The following is a 19,802-nucleotide window of genomic DNA, read 5'->3' on the forward strand; positions in this document are numbered from 1 at the left end:
CTTGCCCTTTTTAGGGCCGGAGCGGAGGGGGCTCGCCCTCTCTTCTCCGGCTAGCCCCATCGCCGCTCGCTACATCCTATCGCCGCTCGGCGAGCACACGCGGGGCGGCGAGCGAGCGAGCTCCCACATCCGACGGCACCAAGCAGGGGCCCTTGGCCGTGCCGGTGCCCGCCTCCGCCCAGGAGGGCGGCAAGCAGCCACCGCCACCACCATCCCCGCCGCCCCCGGCTCCCCGCGGCGGGTGATCGTGCAGGCTTCGACGGGCGAGCTGCGAGCTCGGCGGGCAGCGCCTCCGTCTGCAGCGCCCGCCTTGCGGCTCTCATTCCCTGCCCCTGCCAAAGCTCACTCAGCCAAGCCGCGCTCTCCTTCCCGCCTCGCTTTGCTGCCTCCTCCCCCCCCCCAAAAGCTTGGAGGTTCCCCGGCAAGGGGGAGGGGAAAAAATTGAAAACTTTCACTTTCGTGCGTCCCTCCCGGCGTGACGCTGCGCGCTGACGTCACGGGGCTGTAATGGTGGTGTGCCGCGAGATTTTTTTTCATTAAACAGGTGTGCCGTTGCCCAAAAAAGGTTGGGAAACACTGCTTTAAAGGTCAGCACCAACACTTTGAATTGTGCTCGGAAACGTACTGGGAGCTTCAAAGAACTCTGCCCCAAAACCATCTGATTTATAGCTAACTAGCCTGTTCGCTTACGTGCCTTGCCCGGCGAGCTATGTGCAGATTATTCATCAGCTAGCCACCTCTTCCCATGCCACACGTTCTCCAAACAATGTCTTAACATCAAAAAAGGTCATTATCACTTCCTTCCAACAGATTAAAGGCTGTTCTCAGCCATCAAAGAGCTGAACAAGAGATAGAGAGGGGAAGCAAACAGACAGGAAGGAATGACCATGCTAGATCAACTTAACTCCTCGAAATATACCGTATTTTTCACTCTATAACACGCACCCGACCATAACACGCACGTAGTTTTTAGAGGAGGAAAACAATAAAAAAAATATTCTAAATGAAACAGTGGATGTATGATTTTTGTGGCTCATGCTGTGGCCACAGACATGTGATCTGACAGTGAGTTTGGAGTAGCCCAATGCAAAAATCCATGTGGATCCATGCTTTGTAACCACGTTTTTGCACCACTGTGGCCCCAGGCAACAGTGGGTGTGTGATTTTTTTGGTGTAAGATGTAGCCATGGACATGCTATGTGATTTGATGGTGAATTTGGGGTGACCCAGTGCAAAAATCATGAGGATTCATGTGGATCCGTGCTTTACACTCGTGTAAGCAGCTCCTCTCCTCTCCCGCTTTGCTCTTTTAAAGCAAGCAGGCTCTCTGTCCCTCTCTCCTCCCCACTCAGCGGCTCTTCTCCCACTTTGCTGTTTCAAAGTGAGCCATGGAGGAGGGAAGGAAGGGGAACCATGGATCCTCTGCTCACGACTGCAGCAGATCCCCCCCGCCACCCATAGGCATTCCCTCCATAACACGCACAGACATTTCCCCTTACTTTCTAGGAGGAAAAAAGTGAGTGTTATGGTGCAAAAAATACGGTAATTGTCTTCCAGATAGATCACCCATTAACCAAATGCATCAGGTCTATGAGCATTTTGTCTTTCATCCAGGCTGGTGCACATTTTGTGATCTGGAAGCTCTCTCTCCCAGGCTGCACTATCCTTGGAAGGCTGGGGTTGGGTGAACCTGTGGCCTATCAAATGGTGCTGGACTCCAACTCCCATCATCCCTGGCCATTGGCCATGCTGGCTGGGGCTGATGGGAGTTGGAGTCCAACCGAACCAGTGGAAAGCCACAGGTTCCCCATCCCTGTATGGCCTGGAATGTTTAATTTTGTGTCAACCATGTAAAACCACGATCCCTTACTTGAATAAATACGCTCTTGTGTAGTTTGAAGTGCTGGGGAAAATTCTGGGTGGAAAGGCCTGCATCTTTAAAGAAATCTGCCTCATAATTCCTATCCAATACTTAAAAGGAGTTTATTTTGCAGTAACCTAGAACTCATCTGGAGTCAGTCTTTTGGCTACCACACTTTTAAGGAGGATGGAGACAAATTGGAAGAAGCTCAGAAGAGAACGAGGATGCTTGAGGGATTTGGAAACAAGCTCTGTGAGGAAAAGACAGGGATAGCATCTCCCCTATGTATGTGAAGAGGGCAAAAACTTGTGCCACATCTGCAACATACATTCAAAGCACTATCATATCACACTATCATGGCTTCCCCCAAAGAATCCTGGCAAGTGTCGTTTCTTAATTGTTAGGAAAACCCTCATTTCTGTGAGGGAAATAGGGATTTCTCTCACACACAAGATGGCTCCCAAATGGCCACCTACTCTCCCAGTGACCAGAGCGAGCAAGATGGTAGCCTCATGTGCCACCTCAGACTATACTACTAGTCATTGCCTTTTCATTCATAGCCATCCACAATTTGGCGGCCATCACCACATCTTGTGTCAGCAAATGCCATTTTTAAAATTGTGCAAGTCTTCCTTTCGCCTGCTCTGAATCTGCTGCTGTTCAGCTTCAGCCTTGGGGTCCAAGCTGATGAGGGAGAATAAACCTTTCCCTAGCCATTTTCTCTCTGCCAGTAGTGGCGGCTGGTGCTCATTAGGGCTACATTTGCCCCATATATTTAAAATACTACATTACCCAATGCTTTCTTTCTGGGGCGGGGGGCGGGGGTGCAGGGGTATGCATACCCCTAAACATTTTGTGAATCTAACGGAAGAAGAAACTAAAATAATAAAAATTAGTTTCTTCTCCAGCGCGGTGAATCGTCAGGTCTGTTGCTACCCCTGATGGCAGCCTCACTTCCTGTCACGAGGGAAGTGAGCGTTTAATGTGTGAAGTAGGAGTTGGAATCTAGCACAATGATTGGTCAGTTTCATTGTTACCACCTCTGACGTGGCTTCCTTTCCTTTCCCAGTGATTTTCTTGAGTCAAAATGAGAGTACCCCAAAACATTTTAAGAAAAAAAAAGCACCGATAATAGCCCCTGAAAAAAAATTAAACGTAAAGAGTGAATGGGCAGCTTATGAAGAGCTGTTAACAGAAGAACAATCGGAGGTCTCGGAAGCAGTGTCAGACGTTCAGGTTCCAAAGAACGTTCGCAAACCAGAGCATTCACTTATGGGTTTGCAGCATTCGAGCGCCAAAATGTTCCAACTCACAAGGTGTTCAAGAACCAAGGTTCGACTGTAAGTGTGGTCCTCATATTGGGGAATCAAGCAGTTTGGGTCTGGGTCAGAATGCTGCAAAACCCACATGACCCAAGGTACTGATGCACAGGTTAGGGCTCTTGATAAAGAAGGCCTGCACACAAAACAACCATCTATTTATTACCATGAAATAACATACAGTAATGCATGAAAAACCCATTTATTTTTTGCACCGGCGGTTCGATTCTGTAGCTGTTTCCCTGCCTGCAGTTGCTCTTGCAGCTGTGTCTCTCCTCCGCACCCAAAATCCCGTGACCCAGAGTGCCTTAGCACAATATATGCTCTGATCCCTTGCACGAATGTGTCGTTGGGTTCCATTGATATCGGTAGGGCGGAAGGCAGGGAGGCCGACAGCAGGTGGCGCCAGAGAGCCAGCGACAGGCACAGCCAACTAACACCGGCCTTGATCCCCTGTTACAGAGTTCTACAAGGGCCACACTGAGACCAAGGAGGAAGAAGCCGACAGACAGCGCCACCCCTTGGACTGGATGCAAGTGGGAACGCATGTCAAGGATGGAGGTTGGTGGGATGGCGCCCCATTTGCCCTAAAAACAGGCCGGGGGTCCACTGACTGCGACGAGAAACCTGGTCAGGTTCACTTTGGCGTTACCGCCTGCGTTACTCAGCGAAGCGCAGGAACAGGCCTGTGTGGAAATGTTATGGCTTCTTTCCTAGCTGGGCAGGATTCCCGACCCCCCCCCCATGCATAATACGATTAAATTGGTTACAGTGGTACCTCTGGTTATGTACTTAATTCGTTCCGGAGGTCCGTTCTTAACCTGAAACTGTTCTTAACCTGAGGTACCACTTTAGCTAATGGGGCCTCCCACTGTTCCCACATGATTTCTGTTCTCATCCTGAAGCAAAGTTCTTAACCCAAGGTACTATTTCTGGGTTAGCGGAGTCTGTAACCTGAAGCGTCTGTAACCCGAGGTAAAGGGACCCCAGACCATTAGGTCCAGTCGTGGCCGACTCTGGGGTTGCGGCGCTCATCTCGCTTTACTGGCCGAGGGAGCTGGCATACAGCTTCCGGGTCATGTGGCCAGCATGACTAAGCCGCTTCTGGTGAACCAGAACAGCGCATGGAAATGCTGTTTACCTTCCCGCCGAAGCACCACTTCAGCTAATGGGGCCTCGCGCCGCCGCTGCGCGATTTCTGTTCTCATCCTGAAGCAAAGTTCTTAACCCAAGGTACTATTTCTGGGTTAGCGGAGTCTGTAACCTGAAGCGTATGTAACCCGAGGTACCACTGTACTGATTTTTTCTGCTTCACACACTCCTCTAAAAACAGGCTCCACATTGTTTTTATAAAAGTCTGGTTTAAGCAACTGCATAGTACGCTCCTAAGCATAGCTGTCAACGTTTCCCCTTTTTAAAGGGAAATTCTCTTATTCCGAATAGGATTCCTCGTAACAAAAGGGAAAAGTTGACAGCTATGCTCCTAAGATTCCCTCTTTTTTTTTTTGCATGGGATCTTTGCTGCTCAACTATGTCAGACTGGGGAGTAAAGCCGTTTCCATTCCCTATCCTGCAGGAAGCACTCCCCACACCCCACACCCCTCAAAAAAGCCCCCTAAAGACCAAAACAGTTTAGGCTTGCAAAGCCTCCCGGTCTTTGTGGGTTCTTTTATGGACCACGAGGTGCGCGCTGCAGGTGAAGCACCTCCCGCAGACGAGGCACATGTACGGCTTCTCGCCCGTGTGGATCCTCTGGTGCTGCATGAGGTGTGCGCTCTGGCTGAAGCTCTTCCCGCAGGTGCCACACTTGTAGGGCTTCTCGCCCGTGTGGGTCCGCTCGTGCTTCACCACGTCCGAGCTGGTGGTGAAGCTTTTCCCGCACAGCGAGCACTTGTAGGGCTTCTCGCCCGTGTGGGTCCTCTTGTGCTTGACGAGGTCGGAGCTGGAGCGGAAGCTCTTCCCGCAGACGAGGCACTTGCAGGGCTTCTCGCCCGTGTGGGTCCTCTCGTGCTGCGTGAGGATCATGCTCTGGCTGAAGCTCTTGCCGCAGTAGGAGCATTTGTAGGGCCTCTCGCCCGTGTGGCTCCTCTGGTGCTTCACCAGGCCCGAGTTGGACGCGAAGCTCTCCCCGCACGTCAAGCAGGTGTAGGGCCTCTCGCCCGTGTGGGTGCGCTCGTGCTGGATGAGGTTCGAGCTGCGCTTGAAGCTCTTCTCGCAGAGGGAGCAGCTGAAGGGCTTCTCCTCCGTGTGGGTCTTCTTGTGGTTGACGAAGTTCGAGCTGGTGCTGAAGCGCTTCCCGCAGTCGGGGCACTGGTAGGGCCTCTCGCCCGTGTGGGTCCTCTGGTGCGTCATGAGGTGGGCGTTGGAGCAGAAGCTCTTGCCACACAGGAAGCACTTGTAGGGCTTCTCCTTCGTGTGGAAGCGCTCGTGGACGATCAGGTAGGAGCGCTGGTTGAAGCGCTTCTCGCACACCGAGCACTGGTACGGCTTCTCGCCCGTGTGGATCCGCTCGTGCTTCACCAGGTCCGAGCTCTGGTGGAAGCTGCGCCCGCAGTCGGAGCACTTGTAGGGCTTCTCCCCCGAGTGGTTCCTCTTCTGGTGGCTGATGAGGCTCGAGATGCTGCAAAAGCTCTTCCCGCATTCGGTGCAGATGTAGGACGTCCCTTCGACCGAGCCGCCTTCGTCCAAGACGGGGAGGAGGCCCGGCGGGCCTTCCGGGAGATGGCTGATCTCGCAGATGCCTTCCATGTCGTGAAAGCCGGAAAGGCCGTCGGGCGCCTCCAGCAAGGGCCCACACGCTTCCATGAGGTCGGGGGTTTTCGTCTCGGTGGCCTCCTCTTTGCTGTCACTCATTTGTTCTCCGGCGGCGGGAATTTTCTTTGAAAAATACGTTTCTCAGGCTAAAAAAGGAAAACAAGAGTGAGAAGCAACCTAAACAGGACTCGATCGCTGTGCCGCAGGTGAGTTTGACCGTGAGTCCCTCTAAATCAGTATTTCCCACACTGATTGGCAGTGGCTCTCCTGCAGGGTCAGATTAAGACCTTTAGAGGCCCCTGAGCACTTCAATGATTTTGGTGCCCCCAAAGAGATCTATTTCAAAATAGCAACAACAGAATAAACAATAATACAGTGGTACCCCAGGTTACAGACGCTTCAGGTTACAGACTCCGCTAACCCAGAAATAGTACCCTGGGTTAAGGACTTTGCTTCAGGATGAGAACAGAAATCGTGTGGTGGCGGCAGGATGCCCAATTAGCTAAAGTGGTGTTTCAGGTTAAGAACAGTTTCAGGTTAAGAATGGACCTCCAGAACGAATTAAGTTCTTAACCAGTGGGACCACTATAAACCGCAAAGTAAAATTTTATTTTTCGAAATGAAACAAAACAATGGGAAAGATGGAAAACAATGTTTATTTTTATATACTTCCACTTCATTTATATATATATATATTTAAAATCCCCTACTTTTCTAGTTGCAAAGTCACGACTGGATCTAATGGTCAGGGGTCCCTTTACCTTTACCTTTACCTTTAAAGGGACTCCTGACCATTAGGTCCAGTCTTGGCCAACTCTGGGGTTGCAGCACTCATCTCGCTTTATTGGCCGAGGGAGCCGGCGTACAGCTTCCAGGTCATGTGGCCAGCATGACAAAGCCGCTTCCGGTGAACCAGAGCAGCACACGGAAACGCCGTTTACCTTCCCGCTGGAGCGGTAGCTATTTATCTACTCACACTTTGATGTGCTTTTGAACTGCTAGGTTGGCAGGAGCAGGGACCGAGCAACGGGAGCTCACCCCGTCGCGGGGATTCAAACCGCCAACCTTCTGATCGGCAAGTCCTAGGCTCTGTGGTTTAACCCACAGCTCCACCTGCGTCCTGACGGAATAACCGTTAGCCCACCCAGACACAAAAGATGCTCTTTTGAATATGCAACACTTGACATTGCAATGACCTCCGAAGCAAAGGATAAGTTATGAAAGGGCCACAGGAACTCGCTCCCCAAAAACTTTCCCCAAGGCTGCCCCTTATACCTCATACACACTAATCTGCAAGATTCTCCCAAGGGGCTCTTTAAAACCAGGGCTGACTCAAGTTTGTGGGGGGGAAATAATAATAATAATAATAATAATAATAATAATAATAATAATAATAATTTCTTTATTTATACCCTGCCCATCTAACTGGGTTTCCCCAGCCACTCTGGGCAGCTCCCCTAAAAATATTTAAAACACGATAAAACATCAAACGTTAAAAGCTTCCCTAAACAGGGCTGTCTTCAGATGTCTTCTAAAAGTCAGAGAGTTGCTTATTTCCTTGGCATCTGATGGGAGGGCGTTCCACAGGGCGGGTGCCACCACCGAGAAGGCCCTCTGCCTAGTTCCTGGAAGCACCGTAGCTCAGGGCCGGAGCGTCTGCCTTATCCCGGGTGCGATTCCTAGTGCCTCTGGGCAAGAACGGGAAAAGCTGCTGCTCCAAACCCTGGAGAGCCTCTGCCAGTCAGTGCTGATTTTCTGGTGTGGAATAAGACAGCTTCCGGTTTTGTTCCCGTGTCAGTGCTGTGCCGCCTTGTAGCAGAGTTCTGGACCACTGGTCCATCCAGCTGAGAACTGTCTGCACTGATTGGCAGAAGCTCTCCGGGTGTTTCAAGGAGAGCAGTATTATTGCTATTATTTAATTAATTAAATCCACATCTTGCCCTTTGTCTGAGGACCACGCGGTAACTGGAGAGGCCATTGAGACTCGAACCTAGGAGCTTCTGCTTGCCTTGTACAGAAGAAGGTAGGTAGGAGGGGTTGCTAACTTTTCCAACACAGCCTGCAGCTGTGCCTTTGGACAGCATCCCGATCTGCAGGCGTCTTTGTCCCTGTGTGGCAAAAAAGCTCCACACCTGCTTTTTTCTTGCACATTTCTGCACATCCAGTCGCCGTCTAAGAGCAAAATCAGGCTTTCGCACACTGCCCAGTCCATTGGCAACCTTAAAAAGGCCCCCTTTGCCATAATCCTGGATTATGAAGGTTTCTCTTCTCCCACCTCCTCCCCTGTTCCAGACAGAGATCTAAATATTTGCGATCCAGCTTTTCCAGCCACCCAGGAAGGGAAGGGGAGTTTCCTATTGTCCCCCCTCGCTGCACTACCTCGCCTTTTGTCTCTCCTCCTCCCCCACTGGAAAAAAAGGGAAAAGAGAAGGAAGACTAAGCATGATTTTAAGGGAAGCAACTTTCCTACCTCCGCAAGCCCTCCGGACGCACCGCCGCCTGCAAGAGCGCAGCGCGCAGCAACACGCGCACAAAAGAAGCGGCTCTGCAACTGCCGATTTGCAAATGGGTTTTGCTGGAGCGATTGAAAAGGAGACAGAGAGAGAGGAAGGAACAGGAAGTGGCCGTCGCCGTTTATCGTCCCCCTTTGCAAAAAAAAAAAGAGTCTCTCTAGCAATCGTGGATTTTGGGCGACTCCTTCCAAAGGCGCAAAGGGAGAGAAAATAAATAAATTCCAAATCATCCGTGAAACTGCAAGGAAGTTTCTGGTGAAGAATTCTGGACAACTCCCAAGCCTGCTGGCTTTTGGGGGCGGAAGGGGGTGATGTCTGGGGTGAGTCTAACAAAGGAAGATGCCATATACAGAGTCAGAAAATTGGTCCATTTAGCGCAGTGTTGTCTACACTGACTGGCAGCGGCTGTCCAGGGTTCCAGGCAAGGCGCCTCTCCCAATCCTCTTTTTTTAAAAAAATTATTTATAATATTCAGATATATACATTTCACTGATTTTACAATCATTTTGACATTTTAAATCTTGACTTCCTTCCCCCGCTTTCTGTGGTTCCTGTAAATTTATTTTTATTTTAAATATCTTCTGCATATTCAAATTAACTTAACTTATTTGTTTATCTCCTTTAAATATATACAGTGGTACCTCAGGTTACATACGCTTCAGGTTACATATGCTTCAGGTTACAGACTCCGCTAACCCAGAAATAGTACCTCGGGTTAAGAACTTTGCTTCAGGATGAGAACAGAAATTGCACGGCGGCGGCACAGCAGCAGCAGGAGGCCCCATTAGCTAAAGTGGTGCTTCAGGTTAAGAACAGTTTCAGGTTAAGAACAGACCTCCAGAACGAATTAAGTACATAACCAGAGGTACCACTGTACAGTACTCTTAATGTAGCTGCAGGTTATTACAATAATCCTGCCAGTATTTTTATCTGTTTACAATTTATCTGTAAATATTCAATAAACCATTTCCATTCTTTTATAAAAGTTTGTTTTCTTGATTTCTTATTCTTCCGGTAAGTTCTGCCGTTTCCATAAGTTTTTGTATTCCTTTTTCCTTTGCTGAGATTTCTTTCCATTTTGCGGAAAGTAATATTCTTGCCACTATAGTCATATAAATGAATAAATTGCTATACAGTGGTATCTCAGGTTATGTACTTAATTTGTTCCGGAGTTCCGTTCTTAACCTGAAACACCACTTTAGCTAATGGGGCCTCCTGCTGCCACCGTGCCACCAGAGCACGATTTCTGTTCTCATCCTGAAGCAAAGTTCTTAACCTGAAGCACGATTTCTGGGTTAGCGGAGTCTGTAACCTGAAGCGTATGTAACCCGAGGTACCACTGTACAATTTAGGTAGTTCTGTTCCTATGATTCCCAAGAGGCCTCTCTCATCCTACCAAGAGAATGTTACTGGGGACTCAAAGGGGAAGGCGACGGGGCGACTTGGGAAACGTTTGTGATAGAACATAGGGTGGCATTCACCTACTATATGCATTTAAAACACGATGATTACTATTATAAACAGTAATGCCTCCCCTCCCCTGCAAAAAAAATAAAAATCTAGGAGTTGTAGTTTGTTAATGGTCCTGACAGTTGCTAGGAGACCACTGTTCCCCTTGAAATAAAAAAATTAAGGTCATATATATATATATACACACACACACACACACACACAGTGGTACCTCAGGTTAAGTACTTAATTTGTTCCGGAGGTCTGTTCTTAACCTGAAACTGTTCTTAACCTGAAGCACCACTTTAGCTAATGCCTCCCACTGCCGCCGCGCCGCTGGAGCACGATTTCTGTTCTTATCTTGAAGCAAAGTTCTTAACCTGAAGCACTATTTGAAGTGTATGTTAAGACACAAATCCTGTCTTAAGGGTATGTCTGTGTATGAATAGGATGAGCCCATGACCTGGCTCAGGAACTAAATATTTATCATTACAAAAGACTGGCCAGGCTCCCCAGGTAATCCAATCAAGTGACCATTAACAGGTAACCTGCCAGACAGGAGATAAACAACGCACTCAGATTTCTGTTGTGGACTGCCCTTTCTGTGATGTAGTGTGCTCATTTGAAAACAGCTGTGGGTGGTCTCAGCAATGTGGGGTTTATCCACACCTGCCAGATGACTGCAGTTGGGTGAAGCATCCCAAGACTGCTTCTTTCTCCTTTCACCTGGGCATGTGCAGAGAGGAAAAGGTGTGAGCGTAATCAAGGGGAGGATTTCAATTCACAGACACTTCCAGACAGAGGCAAACATTTTTTTCTTCTACAGATGGGTTAGTGTGTAATCTCTCTATCTGCCCAGATTTGTAAGGTTGGCAGGCCTTTGGTTGATCTGACTTACATCCTATGACCTTTTAAAATGTGTGTAGTTTTTTTTTTTTTTTTTTTTTTTTGAGGGGGCTATTGGGTTGTTGTTTTTATTTTGTATTAGGTATTTTGTGGTTTTATATCTTGATTTTATTCTGTGAACCACCCTGGGACCCCAGGGTATTTTGTTGTTGTTTATTCGTTTAGTCATGTCCGACTCTTCGTGACCCCATGGACCAGAGCACGCCAGGCACACCTGTCCTCCACTGCCTCCCGCAGTTTGTTCAAACTCAGGCTGGAAGCTTCAAGAACACCATCCAACCATCTCATCCTCTGTCGTCCCCTTCTCCTTGTGCCCTCCATCTTTCCCAACATCAGGGTCTTTTCCAGGGAGTCTTCTCTTCTCATGAGGTGGCCAAAGTACTGGAGCCTCAGCTTCACGATCTGTCCTTCCAGTGAGCACTCAGGGCTGATTTCCTTCAGAATGGAGAGGTTTCATCTTCTTGCAGTCCATGGGACTCTCAAGAGTCTCCTCCAGCACCAGAATTCAAAAGCATCAATTCTTCGGCGAACAGCCTTCTTTATGGTCCAGCTCTCACTTCCATACATCACTACTGGGAAAACCATAGCTTTTAGTATACGGACCTTTGTTGGCAAGGTGATGTCTCTACTTTTTAATACCCCTGGGTATAGGGTGGTATATAAATTCAATAAACTATAATTATAATTAGCATTTGCGGGAAATATACTTTTAACTGCTGGTTTTATTTAAAATTTATTCCATATCAATTTATTTTTAACGTTTGGCTCTTCCTCTCTCATGACAGAAATTATAGAAAAGAAAGGGGGAATACCTTTACTCTGTGCTCTGGTTGTCACAAAGGGTTAAGCTGAGAGAGTCGGGATTTCCAGAGCGGCACTTCAGAGGAAATTGTTATGACTATTGAAGGCCCTCCTTTTCCTTTTCTCCCCCTTAGCGACTCTATGGTGCTTTTTTTTTGCTGCAAATTAGAGGCTGGAAAAAGAGATTTTTCAGCTCCTGGGAGGGAATCCGGTAAGTGGGAAGCACCTTGAGGCAGGAGCAGAGAGCTGGCCTGGACTAGGAAGGTTTGCTTTAGGGATCTGCTGGATCACACAGACCCCTCCCAGACCAGCCTCCTGCTCCCAACAGTGGGCAGCCAGACCTCTCTGGGATGCTCAGAGGCAGCAAGGCAGCAGCAAACCTCTTGCTGCTCTCTGCCTCCAGCATCTTGTGATCACAGGTAAACTGCTCCTGAACATGCATGTTCCACGGAGCTCTGATGAGTTTTAGAACATCCTCTGTGGATTTCTCTGTCCCACCCCCACCCCTTTTAAACATAAAGTCTATCAAGGACTATTCTTCATCATGTCTATGTCTTCAGGGACATTATGTCAGGGGTGGCCAGAAGTCAGACGGGGTGATTTGCAGTAGATCACTAAGAGTCTGTAAGGCTCCTTGATTGCCAGTTGGTTAGAAATAGCAGCAACAACTCCTTCTCCCGCCCTGCAAAAATGAAAGGACCATTCTGAATGAGAGAAAGCGCAGTGGGAAACCAGGACTGGACTCTTGTGTGAAAGGGCTGTAATCAGGGTGCCATCTGCACTATGCATTTAGCACAGAGCCTAGGACTTGCCGGTCAGAAGGTTGGCAGTTTGAATCCCCGTGACGGGGTGAGCTCCCGTTGCTCTGTCCCTGCTCCTGCCAACCTAGCAGTTCAAAAGCACGTCAAAATGCAAGTAGATAAATAGGTACCACTCTGGCGGGAAGGTAAATGGCGTTTCCGTGCGCTGCTCTGGTTCGCCAGAAGCAGCTTATTCATGCTGGCCACATGACCCGGGAGTTGTACGCCGGCTCCCTCAGCAAATAAAGCGAGATGAGCGCTGCAACCCCAGAGTCGGCCACGACCAGACCTAATGGTCAGGGGTCCTTTACCTTTAAACTGTCATGGCTTCCCCCAAAGAATCCTGGGAACTGTAGTTTGTTAAGAGTGCTGAGAGGAGACCCCCTATGCTCCTCACAGAGCTACAGTTCTCTGAGGACTGAGCATGCTCAGTGTGCTCAGAATGCTGGCTGCTGATTGGTGGGATGGAAAACATGGGGGCAGAGAATGGAATGGAGTATCCTGAACAGGAGTGTTCCACGCTACAACCTTTTGCTTCAGCTCCCACTGATTCTCTTTCCTTGCAGAGGCACCGGGCCTTATAAACAATCCTGGACCTGGCAGTTGACTTCACCGAGAAACATGGGATAGCAGTGTGTGAGTGACCCCTGCCAAGCCCCGGAGTTGAGAGAGGTGATGGCGTCCGAACGCAGGAATGCAGCTGTCTGGGCTGTCCCCCGAGATGTCCTGCTGGAGGACACAGTGAAGGAGGAGGCATTGGAGTCTGAACCAGAGGAGGCTGCAGGAACAGGCCCCTTGGCCGTCTGCTCAGAGAGCCTCAAGGAATTGTGGGAAGGGACCATAACAGAGCACATTAAGCAGGAACCCGAGGAAGTGGCTCAGGAGGAGTGCTGGGAAGCTCAGTGTCAGGGGCTCCTGAAGGCTGTGCGGTCTCCGCAGCCTGAGCCAGGAAACCTGCAGCTGGCCAGCAATGGCCCAAGGGACGCTCAGGCTTCCTTTGAGGGGCGACCAGACACTGGGCGAGGCAGGGTGATCCGCCACCTGCCCGGCCCTGGAGGAGACGTCCCCCAGCCCACCCACAGCGTTTTGGCCCTGGATCGTGGGGAAGTGAAGAAGGAGGCTCCCAGCCAGGAGGTGGAGCGCCTGTGCTTCAGGCAGTTCCTCTACCAGGAGGCCGAGGGGCCGCGAGATCTCTGCGGGATGCTGTGGAGACTCTGCCATCGGTGGCTGCAGCCGGAGAGGCGCAGCAAGGAGCAGATCCTGGAGCTGGTGATCCTGGAGCAGTTCCTGGCCGTCCTGCCCCCGGAGATGCAGAGCTGGGTCAGGGAAGGCGGGCCGGAGACCTGCGGTCAGGCAGTCGGCCTGGCCGAGGATTTCCTGGAGAGGCAGCAAGAGAACGAGCACGAAATACAACAGGTGAGAGGGCAGGAGATCCGTCCTGGGAAGAACAAAAGGAGCGATGGCAAGGAGCCCAGAGGACTAGCCATTGGGGCAGTTTTTGCTGGCTGTAAATGTGCGTTGGACTGACTGCTCCCTTAGATCAGGCATAGGCAAACTCGACCCTCCAGATGTTTTGGGACTACAATTCCCATCATCCCTGACCACTGGTCCTGCCAGCTGGGGATCATGGGAGTTGTAGGCCAAAAACATCTGGAGGGCTGAGTTTGCCTATGCCTGCCCTAGATGGTTCAAAAATAGGATCTGGCCGAATCAGCAGGGGTTGGCTGTATTGGCAGAGTAGAACCTCCAGGTTCTGAGGCAATGTACCTTAGAACGCCACTTGCTGGGGGAAGACTAAGGATGGTGGGCAGCGCACTCTCTGCCCTAATGGACCAGTTTCCACTGCTGTGAACAGGCAGTCAGTGTTGGTCTCTGGCCCTTCAGGGCTCTGTATCTGGCATCTTGAGAGAGAAGAGAGAAGCTATGTGGATGGTTTCCTGTGCTCCAGTCCCTGTCTTGAGATGGGCTGCCACATTCTGCACCAGCTGGTTTAATGCATCCGCCTTCAAAGACAGCGCAGAGGACAGCCTTTGCCTGAAGAAGGTCTCCTTGAGATTCTGGAGAGCTGCTGCCAGTCAGTGTAGGCAATACTGTGAAAGATGGGCCAATGGCCTGACCCAGTCAAAGGCAGGGAGCCTGTGGCCCTCCAGATGTTGCTGGACTCCCACTCCCCTGACCCCTGGCAATGCTGGCTGGGGGCTGATGGGAATTAGAGTCCTGTAGCATCTGGAGAAGCTCCAGAGGTCCCCCACCCCTGAATCTCAGGTGATTCGCACCCATTTCTTTGTCTCGTTCTTTCTGCTGTTTCAGGTCCTCTGGCCCTTCAAGGAGAAAGCGGATGATTCCCCTGAGGCTGACGGGGCTCTGTCAGACTCCAGCAAGTGGCCGCTCATCAGAGTGGTCAAGCAGGAAGATACAGCTGCTGATGCCCCTTGGCTGGGTAAGGAGTCTTTGGCTGGGGGGGGAGCTCTCTTGCAGAGTGAGTTATACAAGTGAGGGGCCACCACAATAAAGGCTCTGGCTGGAGATCTAGTGCCCACCAATCTAACTGACCTTACAGGTGCACTAGCAATCAGGATCTCTGAGGCCACACTTAGGGCCTGTGTGAGTTCCTGTAGGTCAGCCTTTCTCAACCTGTGGGTCCCCAGATGTTGTTGAACTACAACTCCCATCACCCCTAGCTAGCAAGGCCAGAGCTCAGGGATGATGGGAGTTGTAGTCCAACAACATCTGGGGACCCACAGGTTGAGAACGGCTGCTGTAGGTGGTTCTTCAAATAACTGGGCTCCAAACCCCTTATTTGATTATTATCCAGGCCCTCCTTTTTCTTGGGGAAGGAAAATCTCTCTTTCTAAGGATCCCTTTCCCCCCTCTAACAGATGGTGAGGAGAAGAAGATTGTGCCAGTCAATTCTGAAGAAGCTGAACCACGTTGGATGCTGCCAGAGAGAGCAGAACGGACTGTATCCCGATACGCCGACTGGGGAGAAGCATCCAAAAACCAGCAGGAAACTCACCCCCATAATGAAGAAGGCAAATCCATTCCTTTCCAGCTCCCTGCCATGCCAGTCCAGCAAAGGTTCCTCAAGGGTGAGACATGCGCTGAGTGCGGAAAATCTTTTCGCTGCAAGGCGGAACTCACCGAACACCAGAGAATGCACTCAGGAGAGAAACCCTACATCTGCTCCGACTGTGGGAAGAGCTTCTGCAGGAGGAATGTCCTAGTTGCACATCAGAGAATCCACACTGGGGAGAAGCCCTTCAACTGCCCGGACTGCGGGAAAAACTTCAACCAGCGATCGCATCTTACGGCACATGAGAGAACCCACACGCAAGAGAAGCCCTTTGCTTGCCTGGACTGCGGACAGAGCTTTAGTAGGTGCACTGGGCTTGCGTCTCACCAGAGGATCCACACGGGAGAGAAGCCCTATCGCTGCCAAGACTGCGGGAAAAGTTTCAGGCAGAGATTCGATCTTATTCGACATCAGAGAATCCACACGGGCGAGAAGCCACACCAGTGCCCTGACTGCGCCAAAAGCTTCAGGAACAAATCCGCTTTCCTCGTGCACAGAAGGATCCACACTGAGGAGAAACCGTACCCGTGCTCTGGGTGTGGGAAGAACTTCCGGCATCGCACCAACCTCCTCGCGCACGAAAGGATCCACACGGGAGAGAAGCCCTACAAGTGCGGAGAGTGTGGGAAGAGTTTTGGTGACGGGTCGTCCCTCATGAAACACAAGCGAGCCCACACGGGCGAGAAGCCGTACAAGTGTGCCGAGTGTGGGAAATGCTTCTCTCAGAACGCCGGCCTGGTTCAGCACGAGAAGATCCACACGGGAGAAAAACCCTTCCAGTGCCCAGACTGTCCCAAAAGCTTCCGGGACAAGTCGGCCTTTGTCGTTCACCACAGGACACACACGAGGGAGAAACCGTTTCACTGCTCGATCTGCGAGAAGAGCTTCAGCCATCGCTCCAACCTTCTCAAGCACGAAAGAACCCACACTGGGGTGAAGCCATACAAGTGCATGGAGTGTGGAAAAGGCTTCACTCAGAGGCCAAATCTCCTCGTACACGCGAGAAGCCATTTGAAAGAGGAAGGGGAGATTGGCTAAGAGGGTGGGGAGAACTACCTCAATGGGCATCCCCGGTTGGAAAATAAAATAAGGTCCTGAGTTTTAGAGATCTCTATTTTGTTGCCATTTGCCACTGTTATTGAGTGGCAAAGAGGAAGGTCAGGAGAAGTATGTGCTTTTTATCTGTGGCATAAAAGGAAGGGGAGGGTGTCAGGCTGTGGTCAAATCTCATAAAAGATGGAGAGACCACCTTGAAAAGGTCCTTTCCGTATCATTCAGTAATTAAATTAAATTAAGAATACAGTCATACCTCATGTTACGTTCCCTTCATGTTACGTTCTTTCAGGATACGTCCCGTGGCGACCCGGAAGTACCGGAAAGGGTTACTTCCGGGTTTCGCCGCTCGCACATGTGCAGATGCACAAAATGATGTCACGTGCATGCGCAGAAGCAACGAATCACAACCCATGCGTGCGCAGACGTGCCACTGCAGGTTGTTCTCTTCTCATGTTGCAAATGGGACTCCGGAACGGATCCCGTTCGCAACCAGAGGTACCACTGTACAGTCGTACCTTGGATCTCAAACACCTTGGCCCCCAAACTACCAAAACCTAGAAGTGAGCGTTCCGGCTTTCAAGCGATTTTTGGAAGCCGAATGTCTGGCGTGGCTTTTGCAGCTTCCGATTGGCTGCAGGACGGTCCTGCGGCCAATCGGAAGCTGCACCTTGGTTTTTGAACAGTTCCGAGGAGTCGAATGGACTCCCGGAACATATTCTGTTCGAGAACCAAGGTACGACTTTATCAGGAAAGCCTATTTAGTCTATTTATCAGGAAAGTCTATTTAGTCCAACATCAAGTTTTGCACAGCTGAGTTTAGTTTCTTCTTCAAATGTTGCCGTCCCAGGAAGCTTTGCCCCAAAGCCACTCACAATGAACATTAACGTCTTCTCAGTATACATTACATTACAGTTAATTTATTTTAAAACAAAAACAGAAACCTGCGCATCTGCTGCAACAAATGTCAATGGTGGGGGGGAGGTGTCTTTATTCCATGATGTGCCACCAACCTCGTGGGAAATGCAGGGAAAGGAGAGCAGGCTGCACCGGTCAGTAGTCAGTGGTGCCGATAGTGGAGCCAGAGTGAGTCCTGCCTGATCTTTGAGTGGTCAATTCCACAGGCATGTGTTGTTCCAGCTGTTAGTATCTAAGGATAGAAATCAGATGCACCTGCTGCCGAAATGACGCTCCTTGGGGGAGCACTGTGTATTTGGGGTGGGGCTCAGGAACACAGGGAAGGTGCCCTGCATAATGTATGGGGCAGCACAGCCCATGGGGCCCCTTCTGGAAGCTGCCAGACTGCAGCTCCCACCCTCTCTGTCGCCTGGCCATGCTGGATGAGTCGGAGGGGAGTTGGAGTCCAGCATTATCCAGAGGACACCCCATTTGATGCCCCCGATAGACAGAATCCAGCCTGTGAATAAGGAACGTTAATGCATCCACTCAAAACACATTTAACTGAGCAGAAGCCCCACTCAATGCAAGAAGGTTTACTTCTGACAACGGGTGGAGATGGCGAGGCTGTATTTGCAGAGGGCATTTGAAGCTGACACCCTGTTCAATTTCTTTTTCTTTTTCTTCCCCTCTGAGGTCTCCAGAGCAAGGAGCTAACCTGCCTGACATGGGTGAAGGGGTTTATTTTTTAGTCCTCTATTAATCCAATAATGTATGCATTTTCACAGCTGCATAAGGTCTTGTGGGGAGAGGAAGGTTTCATAGAATTGCAGAGTTGTGAGGGACCCTGAGGGTCATCTAGTCCCACCCCCTGCAGTGCAGGAAACATTTGCCCAACGTGGGGCTCAGACCCACAACCGTGGGATTGAGAGTCTCGTCCTCTGGCAAATCAGACATCTCAAACAGAAAACAAGATTGAAGGTGAGGAAATTTATTAGGACTCCTAAAAGTGTGACTGTCTCTTTAAGAAGTAAGCTGCAGAGGGAATTCTGGGAATTCTGGGAAAAGAAAGGAAAATGCAAAGGAGGGAGGGAGGGAGGGAGACAGTGCTCCTGAAGGTAGGAGTCTATCAATTAATGAAGATGATCATCCAAATGTCATAGACCAAATGGAGCAAACAGCACGCGGACCTAGTGGTGGGAGGAAAAAATCCTTAAATAAGAGACATGGGGGAATGATTAATGGACTTCAATGTCTGTACACTAATGCGCAAAGCATGGGAAATAAACAAAATGAGCTTGAGCTCTTGGCACAGCAAACTAAATATGACATAATAGGCATCACTGAAACCTGGTGGGATAAGTCCCACGACTGGAATGTAATAATGGGGGGATACAATCTATTTCAGAGAAACAGACCAGACAAGAAAGGAGGAGGAGTGGCTTTATATGTCAGGGATGTGTATACCTGTGAAGCGATCCAAGATTTAGAACCTCAAAGCCAAAGTGAGAGCATTTGGGTCAAAATTAAGGGAGAGAAGAATAACAGAGACCTCATTGTGGGAGTTTACTATAGATCCCCAAGCCAAACGGAGGACATAGATGATGCCTTCCTGGAACAGATGGCCAAGCATGCAAAAGGAAGGGAGATAGTAGTAATGGGGGACTTCAATTACCCGGATATTTGTTGGACGTCAAACTCAGCCAAGAGCATAAGGTCAAACAGATTCCTCACTGGCCTTGCAGACAACTTCATTGTCCAGAAAGTGGGAGAAGCAACAAGAGGAACAGCCATTTTAGATCTGGTCCTAACCAATGTTGATGACCTGGTTAGTGGGGTAGATGTGGATGGATCATTAGGCGCGAGTGATCATGCTCTTCTGAAGTTTACTATACAGCGGAAAGGAGCAGCCAAGCATACTAGGACTCAATTTCTTGACTTTAAGAAAGCCGACTTCATAAAACTTAGGGAAGTGCTGGGTGAGATCCCATGGACAGCAATACTAAAAGGAAAGGGAGTTCATGATGGCTGGGAGTTTGTTAAGAGGGAGATAGTAAAAGCACAACGTCAGGCAATACCAATGAGACGGAAACATGGAAGGTGCCTTAAGAAGCCAGGGTGGCTATCTAAAGAACTTTTAACTGAATTAAGATTAAAAAAGGATGTGTACAAAAAATGGAAAAGGGGGGAAACCACCAAAGAGGAACTCAAACAAATAGCCAGCACATGTAGACACAAAGTCAGAAAAGCTAAAGCACAGAATGAACTCAGGCTTGCTAGAGAGGTTAAAAGCAACAAAAAAGGCTTTTATGGGTATGTCCGTAGCAAAAGGAAGAACAAAGAAACAGTGGGGTCACTCAGAGGAGAAGATGGTGA

At 49.7% G+C, this 19,802-nt stretch overlaps 2 protein-coding genes across 3 annotated transcripts; one reads left to right on the forward strand and one right to left on the reverse strand.

Annotated features, from left to right (window-relative positions):
- Positions 1-3,321: 3,321 nt before the first annotated feature.
- LOC308580921 (uncharacterized protein) lies at positions 3,322-8,562 on the reverse strand. Its single transcript, XM_081183225.1, has 2 exons — positions 8,405-8,562; positions 3,322-6,080 (listed from the first exon to the last, which is right to left on the reverse strand). Exon 2 carries the CDS (start codon positions 6,031-6,033, stop codon positions 4,813-4,815), a length of 1,221 nt encoding a protein of 406 aa, XP_081039351.1. The 5' UTR covers positions 6,034-6,080; positions 8,405-8,562; the 3' UTR covers positions 3,322-4,812.
- Positions 8,563-8,658: 96 nt separating this feature from the next.
- Positions 8,659-16,580, forward strand: LOC308580522 (uncharacterized protein). Of its 2 annotated transcripts, none has more exons than XM_081182293.1 (4): positions 8,659-8,767; positions 12,970-13,819; positions 14,714-14,843; positions 15,283-16,580. In XM_081182293.1, the coding sequence occupies exons 2-4, from the start codon at positions 13,079-13,081 to the stop codon at positions 16,512-16,514; spliced, it is 2,103 nt and encodes a 700-aa protein (XP_081038419.1). In that variant the 5' UTR covers positions 8,659-8,767; positions 12,970-13,078; the 3' UTR covers positions 16,515-16,580. The 2 variants fall into 2 exon arrangements, with proteins under 2 accessions (XP_081038419.1, XP_081038418.1); XM_081182292.1 differs by lacking the exon at positions 8,659-8,767 and adding an exon at positions 11,679-11,814.
- The last annotated feature ends 3,222 nt before the right edge of the window (positions 16,581-19,802 follow it).

Source organism: Podarcis bocagei (genome assembly GCF_964188305.1).
Source record: "Podarcis bocagei genome assembly, chromosome: 2".
Classification (NCBI taxonomy): Eukaryota; Metazoa; Chordata; class Lepidosauria; order Squamata; family Lacertidae; genus Podarcis; species Podarcis bocagei.